We start from the raw sequence: 27,657 nt of genomic DNA, 5'->3' as shown, positions 1-27,657 counted from the left end.
GAAACGATTTTTAATTTTGACTGGTCTTTAAACAACTACGAACTGTGAGTGTCAAAAGAAAAGCAAACGTGAAAGTCCAGTGAAAAGGAAGTTATGCATCTGAAATTTCACCCCAAGAAGAGCAACAGCTCAGGGAACCAGGGCTTGCTGCTGTGGGACAGACGCTGCCTGCCACGGCCACTTTCTAGCTCTGAGCGCCTGGCCTTTCTGTGCTCAGAAGCACCTGGAGGAGCCTATGAACCCCTTCCCAGAGTATGTTTGTTAATGTATAATTATAAAAGATATAAGATTACCAAGGAAACAACTGCATTGAAATATAGTTTTCAAAATACAAAACAAAAATGCCAAATTTGTAATATAGTAATGTACGAGTATGTGTTTCTTTGTCAACACGTTACATAATAAGATCTGGCCCTGGGTCTAATAACCATTGTAATTCTGAAGTCTAGGGAGTATAAATGATATTTTGAGATGTTGGCCACATGCGTTATGGTGTATGAAAGTATCTGTGACTCCTAATCGCAGTGACAGTCATGGGCACTGCTGAAACTATTGTGGTTTATTGCCAGCATTCATAATTAAAGGAAATACCAACTTCAATTAGAAATTGGCGAAAAATAAAGGCATCATGTCTTTCCTATCCCAGTTCACAAATCCTCTGGAGTCTATCCAGGGGCCCTAGTTGAGCACCCGGCTTCAGTACAACCACAAAGACTCACTGATGAGAAGGGTGATCCCCTGAGATTACGGAGGCCTCTACATTGTCCCTGGGAATAGTCTGGGCTCATCTTTATGCAGATAAGCTTTTAGTCCTCAGGAGAGGCAGCAGCAAAATGAAAAATGCCCACCACTAGTCAGGGTGATTATATATGGTGGATATATTATATTTCTCAAAATATACCCAGTTTCTTTCCTTCTTATTTTATGCTCTGTATTCCAGAAAAAGCTGAACTCCTCAGCACTGGTGTGTCTCACGGTGTTGTTCCCTTGGCAGTACCCAACCTCTGTGATATTCCATTACTATTTTCTTTTCTGTAACAGGCTTAAAGTTCCAGAAAATTTTAAGACCAAAGATTCACCCCCCCCCCCAAAAGAGGTGTCTCATTGATGTCTAGGTGTTTTTCCCAGCTGAGGAGCCAGCCAGCATCTTCACCATCATCAACACAGTCTTTGGGGAGCCCAGGCTTGGGAATATGGGTGGTGTGCTTGATTCCCATGCACGAATGTGGCTTTTAAGATAAGAAAGTCCTTTAGATTTTCAGAGTTGTAATTCCTTCACAGTATTCATTCCCTGAAAACTCCTGGCTATGAGTGTTTTTCTTCTTCTTCTTTTTTTTTTTAATGGCATCTAGTAAGTAGTATCTTGTTTTTTTGCTATTAAGGGAGCCAGAAGTGCTTTGAAGAATTCTGTTGAGCACTTTCATCACAGCTCCCTCTGAAATAAATGGAGACGTCTTGAGGTGTTATGACGTCACTAGTGTGATTACAGGTGTGAAGACTGGACAATTGGTGCTGTCTATCTGGAGATCCAGGGTGGCCGTGGAACCTCAAGAAGACCCATGTTTGAAAGGAACATGTCAAGGACCCTAATGAAATGTAAATCCCATCGGTTTCTTAGAGGAATGGAGGAGTATCAATGACTAATATACATTTACGATCCATCCTTACATAGTCTATGTCCAATGTGCTTGACCACAGGGTAAGCAACATATAATTATTTTATTTTCTTTATTGGCTTATTAGCTATCACTCTGTTATTTATTGGTTGCTTTACAATTGATATTATACATCTTTAACTTATAGTCTGTCTCTATGTGATATTATCCCACCTCATATATAGCATATTTCCACTTCTACTTTTCTGGCCTTGGTGTGAATGTCATAAATCTTATTTTTACACATCATGAGACTTAAACTGCCATATTAGTTTCCTACAGCAACCCAGTATTAGCTTCCTACTGCTGCTATAACAAATTACCACAAACTTAGTGGCTTAAAACAACACAAATTATCTTAGTTCTGGAGGTCAGAAGTCCAAAATCAGTCTCACTGGGCTAAAGTCAAGGTGTCAGCAGGGTTGGTTCTTTCTGGAGGCTGTGAGGTTTCCCTGCCTTTCCCAGCGTAGAGAAGCTGCCTAAATTCTTTGGCTCATGGCTCCTTCTTGCATCCCTAATTTCTTACTTCTATCACCATATCCTGTTACTCACCCTAACCTCTTGCCTCTCTGTCTTACCAAGGGACCTTTTTGAGTACATTGGTCCAACCAGATGATCCAGGAATATCTCATTTCAAGATGCTTAACTTAATCACACCTGCAGACTAACTGACCCTCATGTTCTCACTGGTGAAATCTCAGGCTGGTAACATTCACAGCTTCTGGGGATTAGGACATGGAGATCTACCACAACTACATTCTTCTTATTTTTGTAAAATAGTTGTTTAAATGGCCAATGGTCAATTAAAAACATTAAGTATGTATAAATATATTGTATATTTACCCATGTAGTTACCACTTCCAGGGCTCTTCATTCTTTGGAAAAGACCCATATTTTCTTTCTTCCAGAAGACTTCCTTTAACATTTCTTAGAGTGTAGGACTGCTGGTGATGAAGTTTTTCAGCTTTTGTATGATAGAAAAACTGCATTGCACATTTATTTTTGAAAGATATTTTGGCTGGATAAGAATTATCCTTCTTTCCGTACTTTAAAAATGTTGTTGCACTGTCTTTTCACTGCACTGTTTCTAATGAGAAATGCTCTTTTTTCCTGTGGCTCTTTTAAGATTTCCTCTTTATCACTACTTTAAAACAATTTGATTGTGATGAGTGTTGGTCTAGATTTCTTCATGTTTCTTGTGCTTAGGGTTCATTGAGCTTCTTGGATCTATGCTTTTATTGTTTTCATCAAATTCAGATATATTTCAGCCATTATTTCTTCAAATATTTTTTTGTTCCTCCCTCCTTCTCTGTCACCTCCTTCAGAGGTGTTAGTTACATATTTATTAGGCCACACTTGAAGTCCCACAGCTCACCAATACTGTTTTTTTTTTTTTTGTTCTCAGTTTTTCTCTGTGTTTTGTTTTGGATAGTTTTGATTGCATTGTCTTCAAGTTCACTGATCTTCTCTTGTACAATGTCCTTTGCCATCAATCCCACCCAGGGTATCTTTCACCAAGACACTGTAGTTTTCCTTTTTATGAGTTCCATTTAGTTCCTTTTTTGTGTCTTCCATGCCTGTACTTATCATGTTTGATCTTTCTGCCACCCTCTTGAATCTGGCATAGGGTCATAATTACTATTTTAATGTCCTTGGCACAGGTAATTCTATCACCTGTGTCATTTCTGGGTCAATTTTGATTGTTCCCCTCCCCCCAGTTATGGATATATTTTCTTGCTTCTCTGCATGTGTGGAAACTTTTTATTTGATGACAGACATTGTGGTTTTACTTTACTGAATACTAGATAGTTTTGCATTTCTACAAATACATTTGAGCTTTGTTTTAAGACTTGGTTAAATTACTTGGAAACAGTTTGATCCTTTCAAATCTTGCTTTTCAACTACATTAGGTAGGAACAGATCAGTATTTACTGTAAGGCTAATTTTGCCATGCTACTGAAGCAAAGTCCTCTGTGTGCTTTATGTGATGCCCACATGAGCTCCAGAGACTGTTTCCTGTAACCCTTTCAGACAGTTCTTTTCCTGGCCTCGGGGACTTTTCTCACACACATGTGCTCATGGCTAAGCTGACAATTCATGGGGGACTCTCTGCAGATTTCTGAAGTTGTCTCTTTGTGCAGCCCTTTTCTGTGGCACTCAGCTTTGTGACTCCGGCTGCCTCAGTTTCCCCATACAGCCAGCTCTTCCTTGATCAGGAAGACTGCTGCTTCTTTGTCATTCCCCTTCCCTGTGCTACAGCTGGAGGTGGTCTAGGCAGTGGGCTGGGATAGCCAGGAGGCTCATCTCATCTGTTTCACATCTCTCAAGGATCAGAGATCCTTGTTGCTTGATGTCAAGTGTCTTGAAAATCATTCTTTCATATATTTTATCTGTTTTTTTAGTTGTTTCAGGTGGGAGAGTAAATGTGGTCTCTGTTATTCTATGTTTGTCAAAAGCATAAGTCAGGATAAGAAATTTAAAGGCAACTTTGGAACCATGATGATTTTATGACATGATATCCATTTCAATTCTCAAGGGCATGACAGAGTAACAATGGATATCCAGACCAATTATGGCACTGGATTAAAGACCTTTCTGATTGGTCTAGGTGTCTCTGGCTGCATGAGGAGTACAAGTTTGAGATGATGCTTAATTTTTCACAGCCCCAAGAGTGCAACGTGGAGAAATGCTGATCTTGGAGATGTACAGACAGATTGGTTCTCATCGGTACAGACACCCCCAGATGGGAATCAGTGTCATCCAGAAAGGGGATAATAATGGACATATTGGCTTGCTCACCTCATTGGGCACTGACTTGTGAAAGACCCGTTTCTCAGCACCTTATGAGAATTAACTTGCCAAAGCCTGAGATTTTACCATGAGGACTCTAGGGCATAGAGAAAGAGGGATGATCACTAGGAAGCAGCCACAGTCACTCACTATCAGACTCCCTGCACCGCACTGAATGGTTTCTTGTCCTGGGAGGAAGCCACAGGAAAGGCTTGCATGGACCCCCATAAGATATCTGACAAAGTCATAGGTGTTATGCTGTTGAAGAAGATGGAGAAATGTGAAATCAGAGTCAATATACTGTACAGAGAGGTCTCTAAGGGTTTCTTCCTCAACTCGGAACCTGTCCACAGGTTCATCAGGAGCTGGGTGAAGCCAGTAACAAATTTGCTTTTAGGGTCAAGGCTGGATCCCAGCACAATACATACTTACTGAGCACCTACTATGTGCCAGGTATGGCTCAAGAAAGTTGGGAAACACTAGTGAGCAAATGTAAAGACTACTGCCCTTGCAGGGTTTATAACCAGAAGAGGGAGATTATCAAAGCAATAGTCATAACAAACAAGTGAACTAGATAGCGTGTGAAAAGATGGTAAGTGTCTAAAAGCGGATCAGGAGACGTGGGTACTTCAAGGGAGAGCAGGGAGAGGCTACCAGGTTATATTCTTAATAGGGTGGTCAGCATAGGCTTCACTGAGAAGGTTCCACTTGAAAACAAAAAGCAAAACCCAAAAAAGATGAGGAATAAGTCATGTGGATCACTGAGAGAAGAGCAGCCAGGCAGAGGAAACAGCCAGCACGAAGCAGGCTGTGTCCTGCCAGGAGCATGGCTGGTGGGTTCCAGGAGGAGCGGGAAGGCCAGCACAGCTGGAACAGAGAAAGTGGAGGGGAGCACAAATGCGGACTAGGACTGGAAAGGGGGTGGGGTGGGGACGAGCCACCACCAACGATACAGCGTTACAGGGAAGAAGAGAGGAATGATGACAGCTTATCCACGCTCTCCTGCCACACTGAATGTCGACTGGAACGGAGACCTACGAAGACACAGAGGGGCAAACCAATGGTCTGGCGAGCCCTGGAGTCCCGGAGTGTGGCGCCCTCTTGGTCTGGATCTGATTCAGATGACATGTCCCAGGCCTACGGCAGCATGCCTGAAGTCCTTGTTCTCAACCTTCTGCCCCATCCTCCCCAGTAGTGCAGAGGGGCATCAGTGTGACACTTTCTCCAGTGTGAACAGTCACAGACAGCTCATTGTCAGACTCCTTTAAAGGAAGCAGCACGAGCCTTGCAAGCAGGACAACCACCACCAACCAGTTGAGGCTGGCGGCTGTCAAGGTAACCATCACTCTTCACTCCCGAGTAATCACTCCTGTTAGCTAGTGAGGGAAGATGCCAATTTATCCTATTTTATTACTGGTGAAACTCTCAAGGAAAAAGCAAGTAGGAAAACGTATCGCACAGTTCCTGGTCGGCTGTAGGAATAAACGTTCAACTCCATTGTAACTTACAAATGGGAATATTTCACTGTGTAAATATTTGGATCTTGAGGTTCTAGGGAGAAAGGAACTGTGTAGCTAAGCTAATCATTACTTACCTCTAATTGCCTTCCTTCAACTAAAAGATGCTAACGCAAGGAAATAAAATACCATGACACCATCCCCCTTATTGGGGTCTGTCTTTGAATGACAGCAACCTTCCTTTCTTCCCTCAGTAACAGACACACCTGGGCGTGCATTCTGGTACATCCTTTCTGGTTTAGTGATCAGGCCCTAATCTCTCTTAGCCTCTGTTTTCTCATCTATTAAAATGGGGTTAAAAGCCCCTGCCTTGAGGGTTACAGGCAGGGTTTCATGTGAGAATGCAAGGAAACAGTCAAGCCTGGGAGACAGTGAGCCCCCAATACCTGTGTGTCCTTCCCCTGTCCCTCCTCACCCAGCTGGTGTGCAACCACCTGGCTCCTAGAAGAGAAAGGAGCTACAGCTCTCAGAGAGGAGTCCATCTCTTCCAGCTTCCACCCATCTCAACCCTACCTCCATGGGGCCAGCTCAGCCTGGCCTGTTATGCCTCACCAGCCCTGGTAGCACTCCACAGTGGGCAGAGTGGCTTCTTTGTGTCCCTTGACTCAGCTGGGCACTTTGTTCTTCTCCAATCCAGTGCTCAGGGCCCTTCTGCTTTTCCTGAATGCTTGGTGGCCCCCAGGAGACCCATTCACGTGGTCTCACACCATCTCCACACCATCAAAGGACCCCCAAAAACCTGCTCTCTCCTGACATTTCTGTGCCATCAATTGACTTTAGGGACTGGAGGCTGGGGACAAGCAAACAGGGTGTCCCTCGGCAGGCATGTGTATATGAAGGAGAGCCTCAATGGTCAAGCCACTGGTGGCTGATGGTGAGTAATGGGCACTGTGCGTGGCAGGCTGCTGGGGGCAATACAATCCTGGGGACCATCACATCTCCCCATGTAGGTGTCCTCCAACTCTGCTGCTGGGGGCCACGGCACCTAGTGGGAGACAGCTCCCCATCAGTCGGGTTTGGAAAGCACCCATGCCAGCACATCCTCCTGGGGTACAGCAGAGGAGGTTCAGGACAACACTATAGATAAATGTCCTTTGGGGAAACAGTCCGTGGGAGGCACCATCCTGGTTTGGAAGTGCTGCCTTTTTCCATACCCCAAACAATGGCAGGCAGTATCCACCTGCAGGTTTTGCCCCAATTTCCTGCACCACCTCACACTTAGACAGCAAGCACTCAGAGGCAGCATCTCTCCTCCAGGCGTCCAGGCTAACTGGGGTCCCGGGGTCTCATTCTGGAGGCAGTCCCTTGTGCACCTGGCTGCTTTATACTGGTCCTGTCCTAAGTTCTTGCTCCAGGAAACAGCCCAGCCATCCATGTGTCCTCCCTGGGACTAGATGCTGTCCTGAGCCCCAGTATGGACAGCCCTCTCTCTGGCCAACTGCCCACTGGGTGGCTCCTGAGTCCCACACATCCCCAGCTGTTTTCCCTGCTCTGTCCTTCCTCTGACCCAGAATGGTGTGAGCCCTGCCCTGCTAGCTGAATCCCACTGTCAAGTGCTGCTCTGGTCTTCCTCTGGGGACAGGGTCTCCTCTCTGCTATGTAGATGGCCACAGGCATGGAGATTGTCAAATGCCAGGTCCCAGCCTGCCCCTCTTGACACCCCTCACCCAGAGAACTGGCCCTGCCATGGACCTTGCTTGTTGTAGCACGGTGAAAATGTGTGTGCTGAGGTGACCAAATTCTTGCTCTACTACCTGCTAACCTAGCTACTTTGAAGGACTGCTTAACACGGATTGTCTGTACACTGAGGATGGAATCTAGGGAACTTGGTGAAGACTAACTGGGACTATGCATGTGGGAATCTTTAGGACTAAATACTTGGGCATTGCTCAATAAACGGTAACTGTTTAGTGGGTTATTATCACTGTTACCATATAATCAATTTATTAATTGTCAAATTTTCTCCATCTAATACTTTCCAACATTTGACAGTTTTTAGCTTTCTTCCTTATCTGTGTGCAGGATCTGAAGTCAGGTGACATTACATCATTTTCAAGAAATATGAGTTAAGTCTTTTCTCTAGTGCCATACCATTTTCATGTTATAACATCAGGTTACTAGTGTCAGTAGTAACCCTGCAGAACTGGCTGTGTGGGGGACTGTGTGTGGGTGTGCATGCATGTGTCTGTGTGGGTGTGCATGCATATGTCTGTGCAAGTGTGCATGTGTTGAGTGTGAGTACCCATGTCCTCCAGCAGAAGCCAGGGCTGCTAAGGGGGGCTGGGCTGGGCCCGTGCTCCTTCCTGAGCCAGCCTCCCCCTGGCTGCCTACCTCCATGTTTCTGCAGAAGGTGGCGTTGGTGCCAAACAGGATCTGACACTGCTCATTGGCGCTGTAGTGCATGCCCGGCAGCTTGTGAGGGAGGCGCACTGCGTACTGGCTCCTGGGGTCCGTCACCAACAAACAGGTGCTGACTTTCGATCTGAAACAGCCAAGAGGCAAGATGACCTACAAATGTACTGCCTAGGTTTTTATTTTGATTTTTCAGTCACTGAGAATGATGTATCTCTAAATTATTTATGAATAAAGGACCCAGGCATTAGACACATGGATCATTCCTTTTTTTCCTTCTGCTCTTTTTCCACATGGCCAGATACGGGTCTTCGTTCTGAAGATGATGAGAGCTTGGCAGCTCGGGAGGGGCCTGGGAGTAACACCCACGAGGCTAATGGACTTTCCTTGGGGAGTCTGAGAGCTTTCTTTGAGGAAAATGCTTTTGAGATAGATTACTATGATATTTTCTTAGAATACAGCTTTGAACAAAAGTTATGAATAAAGAAACAGCACAAGTCAGCGCTGTTTTATTTTATTTTAAATAAAATCGAAGTATGTATTTCAAGCTCCGCAGATTCTCTTGGAGGGCTTGTCAGGTGTTGGAATCTCACCTGGCTACACCTCCTGTCCTCGTTGAAAGCTGGCCAGGGGCACAGTCTGCAAAGAACTTCAGGACTTCGACAAGATGGGAAGGTTCACTTACAAGAAGATCATCTTCCAAACACTAAACTGGGGACTGTGAGGCTGTGGCTCTCTTGGACTTTAAAGACTTAAATGCCTTTATGTTTCAATTCCTAAAGCAAGACAGATGGTAGGAAAAAGAAAACCATCCGCTTGCCAAGATTTTTGGAGGAAAGAGTCGCATGCACACAAGTACACCCAGGCTGATGCTGGTCCACGTCTCCTGGGCTCAGACACATGCCACTTGTTACCAGGGGGACCAGCACCATGTATTTGAGCAGTGAAGACTCTGTCTTGCTGCACGGGCCCTTCTGTGTAAAGTGAAATAGCATCCAGTGGCTTACACCTTTTATGAAGATTCTGTGATGAATACTCAATGGGAAGTAGATGGTATTAAAACTAGCAAGTTCATTTTTGAGTCTGTTTACCACTTACACACTTTCCCTGAAAACAGAAAACACCATGGACCAAGACGATCGCTTTGCCAGTCCACCCTGAACTCAGCAGGTACTTTCATGTGATACTGGACCTAAAGCTCCATAGGCAGGTGTGACTCACTGACTCACTTCTGTCTCCACAAGGTATATGGATTAACACGACTAAGCAGTGAAGCAGTTAGGGTCTACACCTCAAATGTGTAAATCCAGCTCTGAGGTCTTGGCACAAAGGGACCTGCACTGTCCATGGGGACAGACTGTTTGACAAAGGTCTGAAATGGCCAATTCTCACACAGAACTCTGACACATTCCGGGAAGAAAGCAGTAGTGAGACCAGCCCTTCCCACACACGAGGGAGGTCAGCACACCTGCCTCCCAGCAGATTCACTCCCCACCAGGAAAAGCTGCCCCAGCAACCAGGAAATGCTCTATTCTCCAGCAGCCAAGGGGCCCCCCTTGGTCACCTCAATGCAGGAAAATGAAAGGGGGCTCTTTTTAAGACAGGGTTTCGATGTTAATATTTCAACCAATCAACAATTATTTAATGATCACCAGCTAGGTGCCCAACATTGTACCATACACATGCTTGGGAGGATGCTGTTGCCAGTTACAGGAGACTCTGCGCCAACTGTCCCTTTAGGCCAGCTGAGAATGTGAAGAGAGATTATTTCTCCTTCTCCTACTTGCTGGACTCCCATGACTGTGTCTTTTGGAAGCCCTCTCTATTGTACTGATCATATGGAATGATTCAAGGACTTACTTGAGGAAGTTTTCAAGGTCATCTCGACTGCAGGAGGACCAAGAGAGGTCACTGGGGTTCCGGCCTTTCACCCACTCTCCCGACATGATGTGGGACCTGCCAGCGCAGGAGGAGTGGTCATCGTCGTGGTTCATCCCCAAGCTGTCCGAGGAGAAGCAGAGAGGGACACTTATGCTACAGGCTTCTCGTTCCCAGGTCCAGGGGCTAGCACACCATGCTCACTTAAATCAAGTCTCATATATAGAAGGTGACACAGGGAGATGACAGTTTTCAGGTTTTCACAGAACAGACCAACAGTCACGAGTTTAGAGAGAAACAAAGAGGCTGAGGATTTGCTTACGTGGTGAATGTAGATTGAGCAGAGACACTAACAGCATTTGCTAAATAATGATACTGAAAAAATTATATTAACTGTGATAACTATGACATTACAGTTCTTAAACTCTAAGCTCCTGATGATGACACTTGCCTTCTCCACTGAATATCCCAAAGTTAACGGTCTAAGTGTTTTGTGTTCCTCAGAAAGAAGTCACTGTGCTAAGGGCCAGTGGGAATCACCCAAGACTTTGACCTATAGAATGGGATGGTTCAAATCTCCAAATTCAAGAAAACTTGTGGCTTTCTGCCTTTCACATTACCGTGCCTGGGTCCAACAAGATCATACCTGTCACCTTCCCTGCCCAGCTGTAGCTGAGAGTCACCAGGCTGCCTGTCTGGGCACAGGTGGCCGACCACACACACTGAGTTGAAGAAGGACCTTAATTTATACCCATGCTGTCACTGGGCTAAGCTGAGACGTGGAGCATACAAGATCAGATGGCCCATGGTTTGCGGACCCGTGATTTCCACGGGAGAGACCCAATGTGCATAAGGATGCCTCCTTCTTTGTCAGCAATTTCAGGGGGGGAAAACTATGCACTTTCATTCATTCAAAAATATTAATTAAATGTTTCCCAAGTGCCAGGTAACAGACCAGAAGGAGGAGATACGATGGTGAATGAGACACCATCCCTCACTTCGAATCACTGTCAGCCTGGGAGAGGAGGTGAAACAGAGCTAATTATAAAACAGGTTCTAAGTGCCTCTCTGGACCATGTTTTCCTAGTTTTCCTCATGTGTCTCTGGCCACCTTTCATCAATTCTCCTTCTTGCTGTTCCATGCTGGTGTCTCCCCAAGAGAGGCTCACCTTGTCTTCTCTGCACATCCTGCAGGCCACTCCCACACCCTGCCTACAAAGATGTTCCCTTGGCCAAACCCCACGTGGAGCTGGATCAGCCTAAGACACCGACGTCCTTTGAAAAAAACACCAGCTAGCACTTGTGTGCCCTGGATCTTCGGGCTAGCAGGGCCCTCTCTGACCACCCGCACATGCCTGCTCCCATCAGTCGAGGTGGGCATGCTTATTAAGGGTCAACTGTATTCATTCTCCAACTTACTGATATCAGTGATACTTGTTATTTTAGTTCATATGAGTATATGTGGTTACATGCTGGGTTAACCAATGAAATATGAGAACAAAAGCAAAGTTATTTTCATGAAAACTAATTTAACTAGTAGCTAAAATAGACCACTGTCAAATTGGGTGTGGGTAAGACAACTGTAAAAGATAAGGAATAATCATAATAATCTGCTCCCAGACTGTTTCACGAGGGTCATTTATGTTCCTACCATATATGTGTGTGTGTGTGTGTGTGTGTGTGTGTGTGTGTGTGTGTGTGTGTGTGTGTGTGTGTGTGTGTGTGTGTGTGTGTGTGTGTGTGTATATATATATACACACATATATATATGTATGTGTATATATATACATTCATACACACACACATATATATTACAAGGGTACTTCAAAAAGTTCATGGTAAGATTCACATTATCTTTTAATTCTATTTTTCCATGAACTTTGTTGAAGCACCCTTGTGTGTACATGTGTGTGTGTCCATATATGTGTGTGTTTATGTATATATAAAAAGAGACTAGACTCAAACTCGCATTATAGGTGTGCTTTGTGTCAGGAAGGTAATGTGGAGGTCCAACTGGCAGATACCCACCCTCAAAAAAAAGGCTTTTCCCCTCCATCACAAAATTGGTTTAAAAAAAGTAATAATAAAATAAAAACTAATATTTTCATAGCTTAAATTAAAATAAAATGTTTAACATATCTAAGAATAATTTCTTGATGTTTCTCCACTTCAATTGATTTTTTGGTTAATCGGTCAATTGACCGACTATCACATCAGAAAAGAAAGCTCCTATGGCACCAAGTAGGTGTCAATGGCCCCCTCAGTCCAGACCTCTCTACCAAATTTCAGACACTCTCTCCTGGATTCCCACAGGCTCTTCCATCTCACCTGATCCCCTCAGGGCGGCTTCTCCATCAGTGACTGTACAGTAAATATTTATGGAATGGATTCTCTGTTTAATACTGAAGAAAATGCCAAAAACACCGGCGAGCCCATATCTATGACAAGTGTGTTAATTTACTGCAGTAGCGAATTGCTTCAGCAGAATAATGAAAACCATCTCTAGTTAGATTCCATGTTATTCTCCTGCCTAGATGTAGGTATCCATCCAAGTAGGGTTAAAAGGAAAACCAGGAAGTTATCAGATACATCTGGCCAATGAGAATAATTTAGATATATTTCCAATGGTCACTATGCCAAATAAAGTGAGTCTTATTTTTCAATGCAATTACTCAGGCTTTTACTTTTTTGTTGGGCAACAGAAACTGTTTATTTACATATAAGTAATACAAGTACATGAGAAAGCAATTTCCATTCAGCTTTTAAAAAAATGATGTTACCAATAAGTTTTTTTAATACATTCATCCTTTGCACACAAAATACATTCTTTTTACTTTTTACTGTCAGCATGAATTTTTTTGAGGTTCACTTTTTTTTTAAACATTATTTTATTTTAGCAAGAACACTTAACATGAGATCTACCATCTTAAATGTTCAAATGTACAATACAGTACTGTTAACTATGGTTACCACGTTGTACAGATCTCTAAAGCTTACTCATCTTGCTTAACTGCAACTTGATGCCTGTTGATTAGCAAAATCCCAGTTTCTCTCTCCCCCAGCCCCTGGCAGCCACTGGTCATCTCTGATTCTACGAACTTGACTATTTTAGATACTTCACGAATGGAATCATGCAGTATTTTTTTCCTTCTGTGACTGGCTTATTTCACTTAGCATAATGTAAGGGGTTAATATTTAAAATGTATAAGGAACCTCTATAGCTCAATAGAAAAACACCTAATAATCCCAGTAAAAATGGGCAAAAGACATGAATATATATTTCTCCAAAGAAGACATACAAATGGCCAGCAGGTACAAGAAAAGATGCTCAGTGTCACTAATCATCATGAAAATGCAAATCAGAACCACAATGTGATACCACCTCACACCTACACAATTTTTATTATGAAACAAAAGACAACAAGAACCTGCAAGGATGTAGAAAAATTAGAACCCTGTATACTACTGGTGGGAATGAAAAGTGCTATAGCATTATGAAAAAACATATTGAGGCTCCTCAAAAAATTAAAAAGAGAGAGAGGCGTCCTGCCAGAGAGGCCCAAGATCTGCAGAGACCACATGCCCCACGGTGCCAGCGTGCGACTAAGCAGGTAGGCCTCACTACCACCAGACTGCATTCCCAGCCTGGCCAAGTGCATGCTGACCAGAGAGGTGCCTCCCCGGAGAGGCCCAAGACCCAAGGCGACCATGCACCTGAGGCACCAGTGGGCAACCAAGCAGACACTGAGGCAGCCGTGCCCAGTAGCATCCTAGCCAGACAATAGTGTTGAACCAGTGGACCGTGGAATCCCTTGTCACAATGACTAAACATCAAAGGAAAGATACCAGAAATATGAAAAATCAAGAAAGTATACCACCAAAGAGTAATAACTCTCAAGCTCTAGATCCTATATAACAAGAAGCCCTTGAAATGTCTGACAAGGAATTTCGAGTGATAATTCTAAGGAAACTAAATGAGATACAAGAAAACTCAGCTAGATAACACGATGAAATGAGGAAAAGTATACAGAACCTGAAAGAAGAAATGTACAAGGAAATCAATGCCCTGAAAAAGAATGTAGCAAAGATAGCCGAGCTGAAGAATTCATTCAATGAAATAAAAAACACAACAGAGAGTTTTACCATCAGGCTTGCAGAAGCAGAAGAGAGAACTTCTGACCTTGAAGATGGGCTGACAAAACACAGGCAGACAAAAAAAAAAAAAAAAAAAAAAAAAAAAGAATTAAAAACATTGAAGAAAATCTAAGAGAGATAGCAGGCAACCTTAAGTGCTCAAATATCCGAGTCATGGGTATTCCAGAAGGGGAGGAAAAAGGAGATTGCGTTGTAAACATATTCAACAAAATAGTGGCAGAAAATTTCCCAGGTATAGGAAAAGACACAGATCTTCAGATTCAAGAAGCTCAAAGCTTCCCAAATGTAACCAGCTCAAAAAGATCTCTAAGACATGTTATAGTCAAATTGGCAAAACTCAAAGACAAAGAGAGAATCTTAAAAGCTGCAAGACAGAAGCATCAAATCACCTGTAAGAGAGCCTCAATCAGACCAACATCAGACTTTTTATCACAAACCCTAAAAGCCAGAAAGGAATGGGATGATATATTAAAAATACTAAAAGACAGAGATTGCCAGCCAAGGATACTCTACTCCACAAGGCTATCCTTCTGAAATGAAGGGCAAATAGTATATTTCTCAGACAAAGAAAAACTGTGAGAGTTCACTACCACACAACCAATCTCACAAGAAATTCTCAAGGGAGTACTGGGTTTGGTACCTGAAAAACAACTACCACTGCCATAAAAACGCAAGAAAAATCAAAACCCACTAGCAAAATAAAAATGCCAACAATGAAGAGAAAACAAAACAAAACAAAAAGGCTGTCTACAATCCAAGGAACCAACAAATACAGAAAACAAACAGTAAATCAGAAAGAAAGAAACAAAAGACACCTAGGGAATCCAAACAATAATCACTAAAATGCTAGGATTAAATCAACACTTTTCAATAACAACTCTTAATGTAAAATGATTAAATAACCCAATCAAAAGATACAGACAGGCTGACTGGATTAAAAAGGAGGACCCAACTATATGCTGCCTTCAAGAGACCCACTTCACCTATAAAGACTCACATAGACTAAGAGTGAAAGGATGGAAAAAGATTTACCATGCAAACTGAAATGAAAAATGAGCTGGGGTAGCTATTCTTATATCTGATAAAATAGACTTTAAAATAAAAACCATAAAAAGAGATAATGAGGGCGACTACATAATGATAAAAGGATTGATCCATCAAGAAGACATAACAATCATAAATATATACGCACCCAATGTCGGAGCAGCCAGATTTTAAAGCAAACTCTATTAGACCTAAAGAAGGAAATAGACAATAATACCATAATAGCAGGGGGCCTGAACACCCCACTGTCAATATTGGACAGATCATCTATACAAAGAATCAACAGAGAAACGGGCCAACCCCGTGTCTCACTCGGGAGAGTGAGGCGCTGGGAGCACAGCGGTGCTGGGAGTGCCGGAGCCGCGGGTTTGGATCCTATATAGGGATGGCCAGTGCGTTCCCTGGCTGAGTGTGGTACGGTCAACACCACGCCAAGGGTTGCGATCCCCTTACCGCTCATGAAAAACAAAACAAAACAAAACAAACAAAAAAGAATCAGCAGAGAAACACTAGACCTAAACAACACTCTAGACCAATTGGACTTCACACATATCTACAGAACATTCCATCCAACAACCTCAGAATATTCATTCTTCTTATAAGCACACATGGATCATTCTCCAGGATAGATCACATGTTAGGTCACAAATCAAGTCTCAACAAATTCAAAAAAATTGGAATTATCCCACATATTTTTTCAGACCACAATGGATTAAAATTAGAAATCAATAACAAATGAAATTCTGGAAACTATACAAACACATGGAGATTAAACAGCATTCTACTTAATGACATATGGGTCCAAGAAGAAATCAAACAGGAAATCAAAAATCTTATTGAAACTAATGAAAACAATGATATATCATACCAAAACTTGTGGGATACTGCAAAAGCAGTACTAAGGGGGAAATCTATTGCATTAAATGCTTACTCAGAAGAATGGAAAGAAGATTGTTCTCCGGCTTTCTGCTTCTTTACTACATGGCCAGGCTGCAAAGTTTCCAAATCTTTACGCTCTGCTTCCCTTATAAATTCTGGCTTTATAACATGCCTTTGCTGCCATAACTCAGAGTAGGCTGTTAGAAGTAGCCATGCAGGTGGACCTTCCTCTCACCATCTCTTAAGGGAGGACTGCTGCTGCTGGCTGGTCGTGGGGGCTGACCACCACTTTGCCCCCGGCAGGAGAGGCTGCCTCATTTACAGGCAACAGCTTTGAAGTGTGGAGCAGGAAAAGAACTGTTTCTTAGCTGCAAAAGCGAGTCTCTAAACAGGTAACACAGCGCCAGGGCTGCTGTGGATGCAGACAGGATCCCAGAGGGCGGGTCCACACTGAAGGTGGCCAGCTGCCCTATTCAGGATTCGAGGTTTTAGGCTGGCATTAAAGAAGATTCCTGGGAGCACCCGAGCCGCGCCACGGGACCTACTGAACAGCCCGAAGCGGCAGCGGCCGAAAATGGGAAAGGCGACAAACCAGAGGCAGAGAGTGAGCGCCTGACATGGCACAGCCCTGTGAGTGACCCCTGGCCAAGCCCTGTTTGGGGGGCTGACGCCCACCCGGCTTCCGCCTGTATCACCGGGTCACTCACCACCCCGAGGCTGCCTCCATTTTCCCAGGTGCTGGCAGCTCCGCCCGGCTCGACCCCTCACTGAGCCTTCCCACTAGCTTGCCCCGGCGTGGGGCTTTCCAGAGCCTGCGGGCCGGCCTCCCCTCCCACTCCCTCCGCAGTTCTCTGGTGGGGCTGGTGGCGTGGGGCATCCCCAGCCAGTGTCGGGAGGGCAAGAAAGTACAGGCAGGGCCGACTGTCACTCCACCACACCCTGGACTCTGGCCCCCAGTAAACTTCCTGTTACTGGGAGGCAGATACCATCTCTGCGGCCACCAGTTTGGAAAAGCCTAACCAATTTCTGGCTGGGAATAGAGTGGTAGGAGAGTTCCCAGGTCTGCTTGAACCTGCCGGAGAGCTGGCTGCAGGCGGGCGCTAGACTCGGTCCATGCCGGGGGGGATACAAAGGTGAACAAGTCCCGAGAAAGATCTACATAGTGCTACAAAGGCACCCAGAGCGACCGGTCGTCTGTGCCTAGCAGAAACCTGGTAGACTTCCTGGGCGAGGTGGTGCCGAGAAGGGTCTTGAAGGCCCAGCTGATAGACGAGGATTGCAGAAGACACATCCCAGCCCAGCACAGTGCGCACAGAGTGGGGAGACGTGCGGCCAGGGAGGCGGAGACTCGACAGAAACCACACACCCTGTGGGTTCGCCACTGCATGATCCAACAGCCTGGGCCAGAGCACACGGAACAGGGAGAAGTCCTGCACAGGAAGTGAAAGCTCAACAGAGATCACACACCCTGTGGTACGTGATCCACTAGCCCAGCTAAGTCCCAGCTGACCAGATAGGTGGCTCCCCGGAGAGGCCCAAGACCCGAGGCAACCACACACACAAGGCATTAGAGGCCAACTGAGCAGTCACAGAGGGAGCCATACGAAATTGGCAACCACAGCAACATCTTAGTTAGTCATTAGTCTCAAACCGGTGGACTGTGAAACCCCCTGCCACAATGAATAAACATCAAAAAAAAGATACCAGAAATACAAAAAATCAAGAAAGTACACCAACAAAAGTTAATAAATCTAAAAATCTAGATCCTATAGAACAAGAAGCCCTTGAAATGACTGATAAGGAATTTCGAGTGATAATTCTAAGGAAACTGAATGAGATACAAGAAAACTCAGCTAGACATCATGATGAAATGAGGAAAAGTATACAGGATCTGAAAGAGGAAATGTACAAGAAAATCAATGTCCTGAAAAAAAATGTAGCAGAACTTGCTGAACTGAAGAAGTTATTCAGTGAAATAAAAAACACAATGGAGAGTTTAACCAGCAGGCTTGTCGAAGTTGAACAGAGAACCTCTGAACTTGAAGATGGGCTGTTTGAAATAACACAAGCAGACAAAAAGAAAGAAAAAAGAATCAAAGACATTGAAGAAAATCTGAGAGAGACATCAGACAACCTTAAGCGATCAAATATCCGAGTCATGGGTATTCCAGAAGGGGAGGAAAATGGAGATTCCATTGAAAACATATTCAACAAAATAGTGGCAGAAAACTTCCCAGGTATAGGAAAAATCACAGATCTTCAGATCCAGGAAGTGCAACGACCTCCAAACGTATTCAACCCAAAAAGGCCTTCTCCAAGACATGTCATAGTCAAACTGGCAAAACTCAGAGACAAAGAGAGAATCTTAAAAGCTGCAAGACAGAAGCGTCAAATCACCTATAAGGGAGCCCCAATCAGGCTAACATCAGACTTTTCATCACAAACCCTAAAAGCTAGAAAGGAATGGGATGAGATTTTCAAAATACTAAAAGACAAAGATTGCCAGCCAAGAATACTCGACCCTGCAAGGCTATCCTTCCGAAATGAAGGGCAAATAGTATATTTCTCAGACAAACAAAAACTGCGGGAGTTCACTACCACACGACCACCCTTAAAAGAAATCCTCAAGGGAGTACTGGGTTTGGTTCCTGAAAAATAACTACCACTGCCATAAAAACCCAAGAAAAATCAAAACACACCAGTATAATAAAAATGGCATTCATGAAGAGAAAACAAGCAAACAAAAATGCTATCTACAACCTAAGGAACCAACAAACACAGAAACCAAACAGTAAATCAGAAAGCAAGGAACAAAAGACACCTAAGACAACGAAACAACCAATAAAATGGTAGGAATAAATCAACACCTTTCAATAACAACTCTTAATGTAAAAGGCTTAAATTCCCCAATCAAAAGACACAGACTGGCTGACTGGATCAAAAAGGAGGACCCAACTATATGCTGCCTACAAGAGACCCACCTTACCCATAAAGATTCACACAGACTAAGAGTGAAAGGATGGAAAAAGATTTACCATGCAAACAGAAAAGAAAAATGAGCTGGGGTAGCTATTCTTATATCTGACAAAATAGACTTTAAACTAAAAACCATAAAAAGAGACAATGAGGGACACTACTTAATGATAAAAGGACTGATCCATCAAGAAGACATAACAATCATAAATATGTACGCAAGCAATGTTGGAGCAGCCAGATTTATAAAACAAACTCTATTAGACCTAAAGAAGGAAATAGACACTAATACCATAATAGCAGGGGACCTGAACACCCCACTGTCAATATTAGACAGATCATCTAGGCAAAGAATCAGTAGAGAAACACAAGATCTAAACAAGACTCTAGACCAATTGGAATTGGCAGACATCTACAGAACATTCCATCCAACAACCTCAGAATATTCATTCTTCTCATCTGCACATGGATCATTCTCCAGGATAGATCACATATTAGGTCTCAAATCAAGTCTCAATAAATTCAAAAAAATTGGAATTATCCCATGTATCTTCTCAGACCACAATGGATTAAAACTAGAAATTAGTAACAAACGAAACTCTGGAAACTATACAAACACATGGAAATTAAACAGCATTCTACTTAATGACATATGGGTCCAAGAAGAAATCAAGCAGGAAATCAAAAAATTTATTGAAACTAATGAAAACAATGATACATCATACCAAAACCTGTGGGACACTGCAAAAGCAGTATTGAGGGGGAAATTTATTGCATTAAACGCTCACTTCAGAAGAATGGAAAGATGGCAAGTGAACAACCTAACACTTCATCTTAAAGAACTAGAAAAACAAGAACAATCCAAAGTTAGCAGACGGAAAGAAATCATTAAGATCAGAGCAGAACTGAATGAAATTGAAAACCAAAAAACAATTCAAAAGATCAATGAATCAAAAAGTTGGTTTTTTGAAAAGATAAATAAAATTGACAAACCATTAGCATGGCTAACAAAAAAAAGAAGAGAGAAGACTCAAATAACAAAAATTAGAAATGAAAAAGGCGATATTACAACTGATTCACCTGAAATACAAGGAATCATTCGAGACTACTATAAACAACTATACGCCAACAAATTTGAAAATCTGGAGGAAATGGATAAATTTCTGGACACACACAAGCTCCCAAAACTGAACCATGAAGATGAAGAAAATTTGAACAGACCAATAACAATAAAGGAGATTGAAGCTGTTATCAGAAGGCTCCCAACAAAGAAAAGCCCAGGACCAGATGGATTCACAGCAGAATTTTACCAAACATTCAAAGAGGAATTGACACCGATTCTTTACAAACTATTCCAAAAGATTGAAACGGACGCAAATCTCCCAAACTCATTCTATGAAGCAAACATCATCCTGATACCAAAACCAGGTAAAGATATAACCAAAAAAGAAAACTACAGGCTGATATCCGTGATGAACACAAAAATCCTCACTAAAATACTAGCAAACAGAATACAGCAACACATACGTAAAATTATTCACCACGATCAAGTGGGATTCATCCCAGGGATGCAAGGTTGGTTCAACATACGCAAATCAATAAATGCGATACACCATATTAATAAACTCAAACACAAGGACCATATGATCATCTCTATAGATGCTGAAAAAGCATTTGATAAAGTTCAGCACTCATTCATGACAAAGACCCTCTATAAGTTAGGTATAGAGGGAAAGTATCTCAACATAATTAAAGCTATATATGCCAAACCCACTGCCAATATCATCCTGAATGGGCAAAAGCTGAAAGCTTTTCCTTTAAGAACAGGAACTAGACAAGGATGCCCACTCTCACCACTCCTATTCAACATAGTGTTGGAAGTACTAGCCAGAGCAATCAGAGAAGAGAAGGAAATAAAGGGCATCCAGATTGGAAAAGATGAAGTCAAACTGTCCCTGTTTGCAGATGACATGATCCTATATATTGAACAGCCTAAAACCTCTACAAAAAAAACTGTTGGAAATGATAAATGATTTCAGCACAGTAGCAGGATACAAAATCAACACACAAAAATCAGTAGCATTTCTTTTCTCCAATAGTGAACATGCAGAACGAGAAATCAAGAAAGCCTGCCCATTTACAATAGCCACCAAAAAAATAAAATACTTAGGAATTGAGTTAACCAAGGAGGTGAAAAATCTCTATAATGAGAACTACAAACCACTGCTGAGAGAAATTAGAGAGGATACAAGAAGATGGAAAGATATCCCATGCTCTTGGATTGGAAGAATCAACATAGTGAAAATGTCCATACTACCCAAAGTGATATACAAATTCAATGCAATCCCCATCAAAATTCCAAAGACATTTTTCTCAGAAATGGAAAAAACTATCCAGACATTTATATGGAACAATAAAAGACCATGCATCGCCAAAGCAATGCTGAGCAAAAAAAATAAAGCTGGAGGCATAACACTACCTGACTTTAAGCTATACTACAAAGCTATAATAACCAAAACAGTATGGTACTGGCATAAAAACAGACACACTGACCAATGGAATAGAATAGAGAATCCAGAAATCAACCCACACACTTACTGCCATCTGATCTTTGACAAAGGCACCAAGCATATTCACTGGGGAAGGGACTGCCTCTTCAGAAAATGGTGCTGGGATAACTGGATATCCATATGCAGGAGAATGAAACTAGATCCATACCTCTCACCGTATACTAAAATCAACTCAAAATGGATTAAGGATTTAAATATACACCCTGAAACAATAAAACTTCTTAAAGAAAACATAGGAGAAACACTTCAGGAAATAGGACTGGGCACAGACTTCATGAATACGACCCCAAAAGCACGGGCAACCAAAGGAAAAATAAACAAATGGGATTATATCAAACTAAAAACCTTCTGCACAGCAAAAGAAACAATTAACAGAGTTAAAAGACAACCAACAGAGTGGGAGAAAATATTTGCAAAATATACATCTGACAAAGGATTAATATCCAGAATATATAAGGAACTCAAACAACTTCACAAGAAGAAAACAAGCAACCCAATTAAAAAATGGGCAAAAGAGGTAAGTAGGCATCTCTCTAAGGAAGATATACAAATGGCCAACAGACATATGAAAAAATGCTCAACATCACTCAGCATCCGGGAAATGCAAATCAAAACCACACTGAGATACTATCTAACCCCAGTTAGGATGGCTAAAATCCAAAAGACTCTGAACGATAAATGCTGGCGAGGTTGTGGAGAAAAAGGAACTCTCATACATTGTTGGTGGGACTGCAAAATGGTGCAGCCTCTATGGAAAATGGTATGGAGGTTTCTCAAACAACTGCAGATAGATCTACCATACGACCCAGCTATCCCACTGTTGGGAATATACCCAGAGGAATGGAAATCATCAAGTTGAAGGTATACCTGTTCCCCAATGTTCATCGCAGCACTCTTTACAATAGCCAAGAGTTGGAACCAGCCCAAATGTCCCTCATCAGAAGAGTGGATACGGAAAATGTGGTACATCTACACAATGGAATACTACTCAGCTATAAAAACGAATGAAATACTGCCATTTGCAACAACATGGATGGACCTTGAGAGAATTATATTAAGTGAAACAAGTCAGGCACAGAAAGAGAAATACCACATGTTCTCACTTATTGGTGGGAGCTAAAATTTAGTATATAATTTCACACACACACACACACACACAGGAAAAAAAAAAACCGGGGGGTGGGGGGAAAGATATAACAACCACAATTATTTGAAGTTGATACGACAAACAAACAGAAAGGACATTGTTGGTGGGGGGGGATGGAGGAGGGAGGGAGGTTTTGGTGATGGGGAGCAATAATCAGCCACAATGTATATCGACAAAATAAAATTTTTAAAGAAATGTAGATAATGATAGTACCTATCTAGTGGGGTTACTGTAAAGAATTTATCCATATAAATGTTCAACACAGTGCCTTTCTAAATATAGACTTTCTATCAAAAAGAAAAAAAAAAGAAGAATGGAAAGATGGCAAGTGAACAACCTAACACTTCACCTTAAAGAACTAGAAAAACAAGAACAATCCAAAGCTAAAGTTAGCAGACGGAAAGAAATCATTAAGATCAGAGCAGAGCTTAATGAAATTGAAACCCAAAAAATGATTCAAAAGATCAATGAATAAAAAAATTGGTTTTTTTTGAAAAGATAAATAAAATTGACAAACCATTAGCATGGCTAACTAAAAAAAGGAGAGAGAAGACCCAAATAACAAAAATTAGAATGAAAAAGGTGATATTACAACTGATTCATCTGAAATACAAGGAGTCATTCAAGACTACTATAAACAACTACATGCCAACAAATTTGAAAATCTGGAAGAAATGGATAAATTTCTGTACACACACAAACTACCAAAACAAAGCCAAGAAGATGTAGAAAATCTGAACAGACCAATAACAATAAAAGAGATTGAAGCTGTTATCAGAAGGCTCCCAACAAAGAAAAGCCCAGGACCAGATGGATTCACAGCAGAATTCTACCAAACATTCAAAGAGGAATTGACACCAATTCTCTGCAAACTATTCCAAACGATTGAAACAGAGGCAATTCTCCCAAACTCAGTCTATGAAGCAAAAATTACCCTGATACCAAAACCAGGTAAAGATACAACTAAAAAAGAAAACTAAAGGCCGATATCCTTGATGAATATAGATGCAAAAATCCTCAATAAAATACTAGCTAACAGAATACAGCAACACATATGCATAATTATACACCACGATCAAGTGGGATTCATCCCAGGGATGCAAGGTTGGTTCAACATACGCAAATCAATAAATGTGATACAATATATCAATAAAATCAAACACAAGGACCATATGATCATCTCTATAGATGCTGAAAAAGCATTTGATAAAGTTCAACATTCATTCATGACAAAGACCTTCTACAAGTTAGGTATAGATGGAAAGTATCTCAACATAATTAAAGCCATATATGATAAACCCACTGCCAATATCATGCTGAATGGGGAAAAGCTGAAAGCTTTTCCTTTAAGAACAGGAAGTAGACAAGGATGCCCACTCTCACCACTCCTATTCAACATAGTGTTGGAAGTACTAGCCAGAGCAATCAGAGAAGAGAAGGAAATAAAGGGCATCCAGATTGGAAAAGATGAAGTCAAACCGTCCCTGTTTGCAGATGACACAATCCTATATATCAAACAGCCTAAAGCCTCTAAAAAAAACCTCTTGGAGTTGATAAATGATTTCAGCAAAGTTGCAGGATACAAAATCAACACACAAAAATCAGTAGCATTTCTATTCTCCAATAGTGAACATGCAGAAAGAGAAATCAAGAAAGCTTGCCCATTTACAATAGCCACCCCAAAAATAAAGTACTTAGGAATAGTTAACCAAGGATGTGAAAAAGCTCTATAATGAGAACTACAAACCACTGCTGAGAGAAATTAGAGAGGACACAAAAAGATGGAACGGTATCCCATGCTCTTGGATTGGAAGAATCAACATTGTGAAAATGTCCATACTACCCAAAGTGATATACAAATTCAATGCAATTCCCATCAAAATTCCAATGACATTTTGACCAGAAATGGAAAAAAACTATCACACATTTATATGGAATAACAAAAGACCATGCACAGCCAAAGCAATTCTGAGCAAAAAAAATAAAGCTGGAGGCATAACACTACCTGACTTTAAACTATACTACAAAGCTGTAATAACCAAAACAGCATGGTACTGGCATAAAAACAGACACACTGATCAATTGGATGGAACAGAGAATCCGGAAATCAACCCATACACCTACGTCCATCTGATCTTTGACAAAGGCACCAAGCCTATATACTGGGGAAGACACTGCCTCTTCAGCAAATGGTGCTGGGACAACTGGATATCCATATGCAGGAGAATGAAACTAGACCCATAACTCTCACCGTATACGAAAATCAACTCAAAGTGGATTAAAGTATTAAATATACATCCTGAAACAATAAAACTTCTTAAAGAAAATATAGGAAAAACACTTCAGGAGGTAGGATTGGGCACAGACTTCATGAATATGACACAAAAGCACAGGCAACCAAAGGAAAAATAAATAAATGGGATTATATCAAACTAAAAAGCTTCTGCACAGCAAAAGAAACAATTAACAGAGTTAAAAGACAACCAACAGAGTGGGAGAAAATATTTGCAAAATATACATCTGACAAAGGATTAATATCCAGAACGTACAAGGAACTGAAACAACTTTACAAGAAAAAAACAAATAACCAATTAAAAAATGGGCAAAAGAGCTAAATAGGCATTTCTCTAAGGAAGATATACTAATGGCCAACAGACACATGAAAAAATGCTCAACATCACTCAGCATTCGGGAAATGCAAATCAAAATCACACTGAGACACCATCTCACCCCAGTTAGGACGGCTAATATCCAAAAGACTGTGAATGATAAATGCTGGCAAGGTTGCAGAGAAAAAGGAACTCTCATACGTTGTTGGTGGGACTGCAAAATGGTGCAGCCTCTATGGAAATTGGTATGGAGGTTCCTCAACAATTGCAGATAGATCTAGCATATGACCCAGCTATCCCACTGCTGGGAATATACCCAGAGGAATGGTAATCATCAAGTCAAAGGTATACCTGTTCCCCAATGTTCATCGCAGCACTCTTTACAATAGCGAAGAGTTGGAACCAGCCCAAATGTCCATCATTGGATGAGTAGATATGGAAAATGTGGTATATCTACACAATGGAATACTACTGTGCTATTAAAAAGAATGAAATACTGCCATTTGCAGCAACATGGTTGGACCTTGAGAGAATTATATTAAGTGGAAACGAGTCAGGCACAGAAAGAGAAATATCACATGTTCTCACTTATTTGTGGGAGCTAAAAATAAATAAATAAATACACAAATAACCCGGGAGGGGGAGGGAAGAAGACACAACATTTACAATTCCTTGAAATTGATACAACAAGTGAACAGAAAGGAGGTTGCTGGGAGGGAGTGGGGAGAGGGAGGATGGAGGAAGGTTTTGGTAATGGGCCACAATAATCAACCACATTGTATATTGACAAAATAAAATTTAAAAAAATAAATAAAAAATAAAAATGAACGATAAACATGAGCATTTAAACCTGTGGTTTCTCACCACAAATGTTGATCAGAAATGTCTAATCTAGAAAAAAAAATGTTGTTTGATTTCTTTTAACAAATCATTTTGTGTACCGTTTGAAATATAAAACATTCCTTTTCTTAGAGGGAGTGTTTCTGTGAAGCTTTTTAAAGTTCTTCAGACTTTCCAGAAAGTGAATCTGAGTAGATATTAAATGTAGCTGACTGGATGATTTTTGTGGTCTCAAATAAAATCAAATGCTAAAAATAAAATAAAATAAATTAAAAATAGAACTACCATATGATCCAACAATCCCACTTCTGGGTATTTATCCAAAAGATTAGAAATGAGGATCTTGAAAAATTATTAGTACTCCCATGTTCATTGTATAGCATCATCCATAATAGCAGAGATGTGGAAACAACCTAAACGTCCACGGAAATATGGATGAATAAATAAAATGCGGTATATACATACCAGGGAACATTATTCAGCCCTATAAAAAGAAAATTCTGCAGTATTCGGCATCATGGATGAACCTTGAGGACACTACATTAAGTGAAATCGGCTTTTTACTTTTTCCTGCCTATTATCTTCCTCTTTCTCTGTTTCATGTTAACTTTTAAAGGAACTGACTAGTTTTTCAAGTACATTTAGCAAAGGATATCAAAAGTCAACTACCTTATATCTGATTTAGAGTTTGATTTGATATCTTTAAATAAAACTGATGATAGAGTTTTCAAATGGGCAGATCTTCTGAAAATTTTGATGGATTTCAACAGACTCTGCTAACGTGTAGAGGTTGCAGTAATAAGATGTTTCATGAAAAAAGTGGCTCCAATTTTCACCTTATATGAGAAGGCACAACCATCGCACATGGACCAGGTCAAACTGCTCCGTCTCTAGCCTTGGTGGGTGATATCTTTATTTGGTGGTAAGGAATGTCCCTTCATAATGGTCACAACTCACAGTCCAGTATCTCTACTTTGAACATGGTCTTGACCTTGGAAGGTTGAGGCAAATTCAAGGCCCTCTTTGTATCAATGATGTGAAACATTTAGGACCATAAGTCTAAGAGAATGTTTTGCCTCCATAAGGAACATTAATGGTTTCAGAAAGCCTAAGGTTCTAGAACCTTGACCTGGGTCCTTATGAAAATCATCTGGGAACTTATCCAGGGGTTCCACTTGTCTGAGTCACCTGCTCCCCAAATCCTCCATCACAGAAAACCTCTTTCTCCTGGCATAGCCCAAGTAAAGA

General features: G+C 41.5%; 1 protein-coding gene across 1 annotated transcript in view; it reads right to left on the bottom strand.

The window, feature by feature from the left end:
* ADAMTS17 (ADAM metallopeptidase with thrombospondin type 1 motif 17) overlaps positions 1 to 27,657 on the bottom strand; it is a 316,365-nt gene that overhangs the window by 123,621 nt on the left and 165,087 nt on the right. Inside the window, exons 9-10 of the mRNA XM_063091528.1 lie at positions 10,175 to 10,315; positions 8,294 to 8,444 (exon numbers count right to left, since the gene is read on the bottom strand). Of these exons, the coding sequence (XP_062947598.1) occupies positions 8,294 to 8,444; positions 10,175 to 10,315 (292 nt within the window). The remainder of the gene's footprint in view (positions 1 to 8,293; positions 8,445 to 10,174; positions 10,316 to 27,657) is intronic.

Source organism: Cynocephalus volans, chromosome 3, assembly GCF_027409185.1.
Source record: "Cynocephalus volans isolate mCynVol1 chromosome 3, mCynVol1.pri, whole genome shotgun sequence".
NCBI lineage: Eukaryota > Metazoa > Chordata > Mammalia > Dermoptera > Cynocephalidae > Cynocephalus > Cynocephalus volans.
Note: the sequence above shows the minus strand (reverse complement) of the source record. Positions and strands in the feature narration are given on the sequence as shown.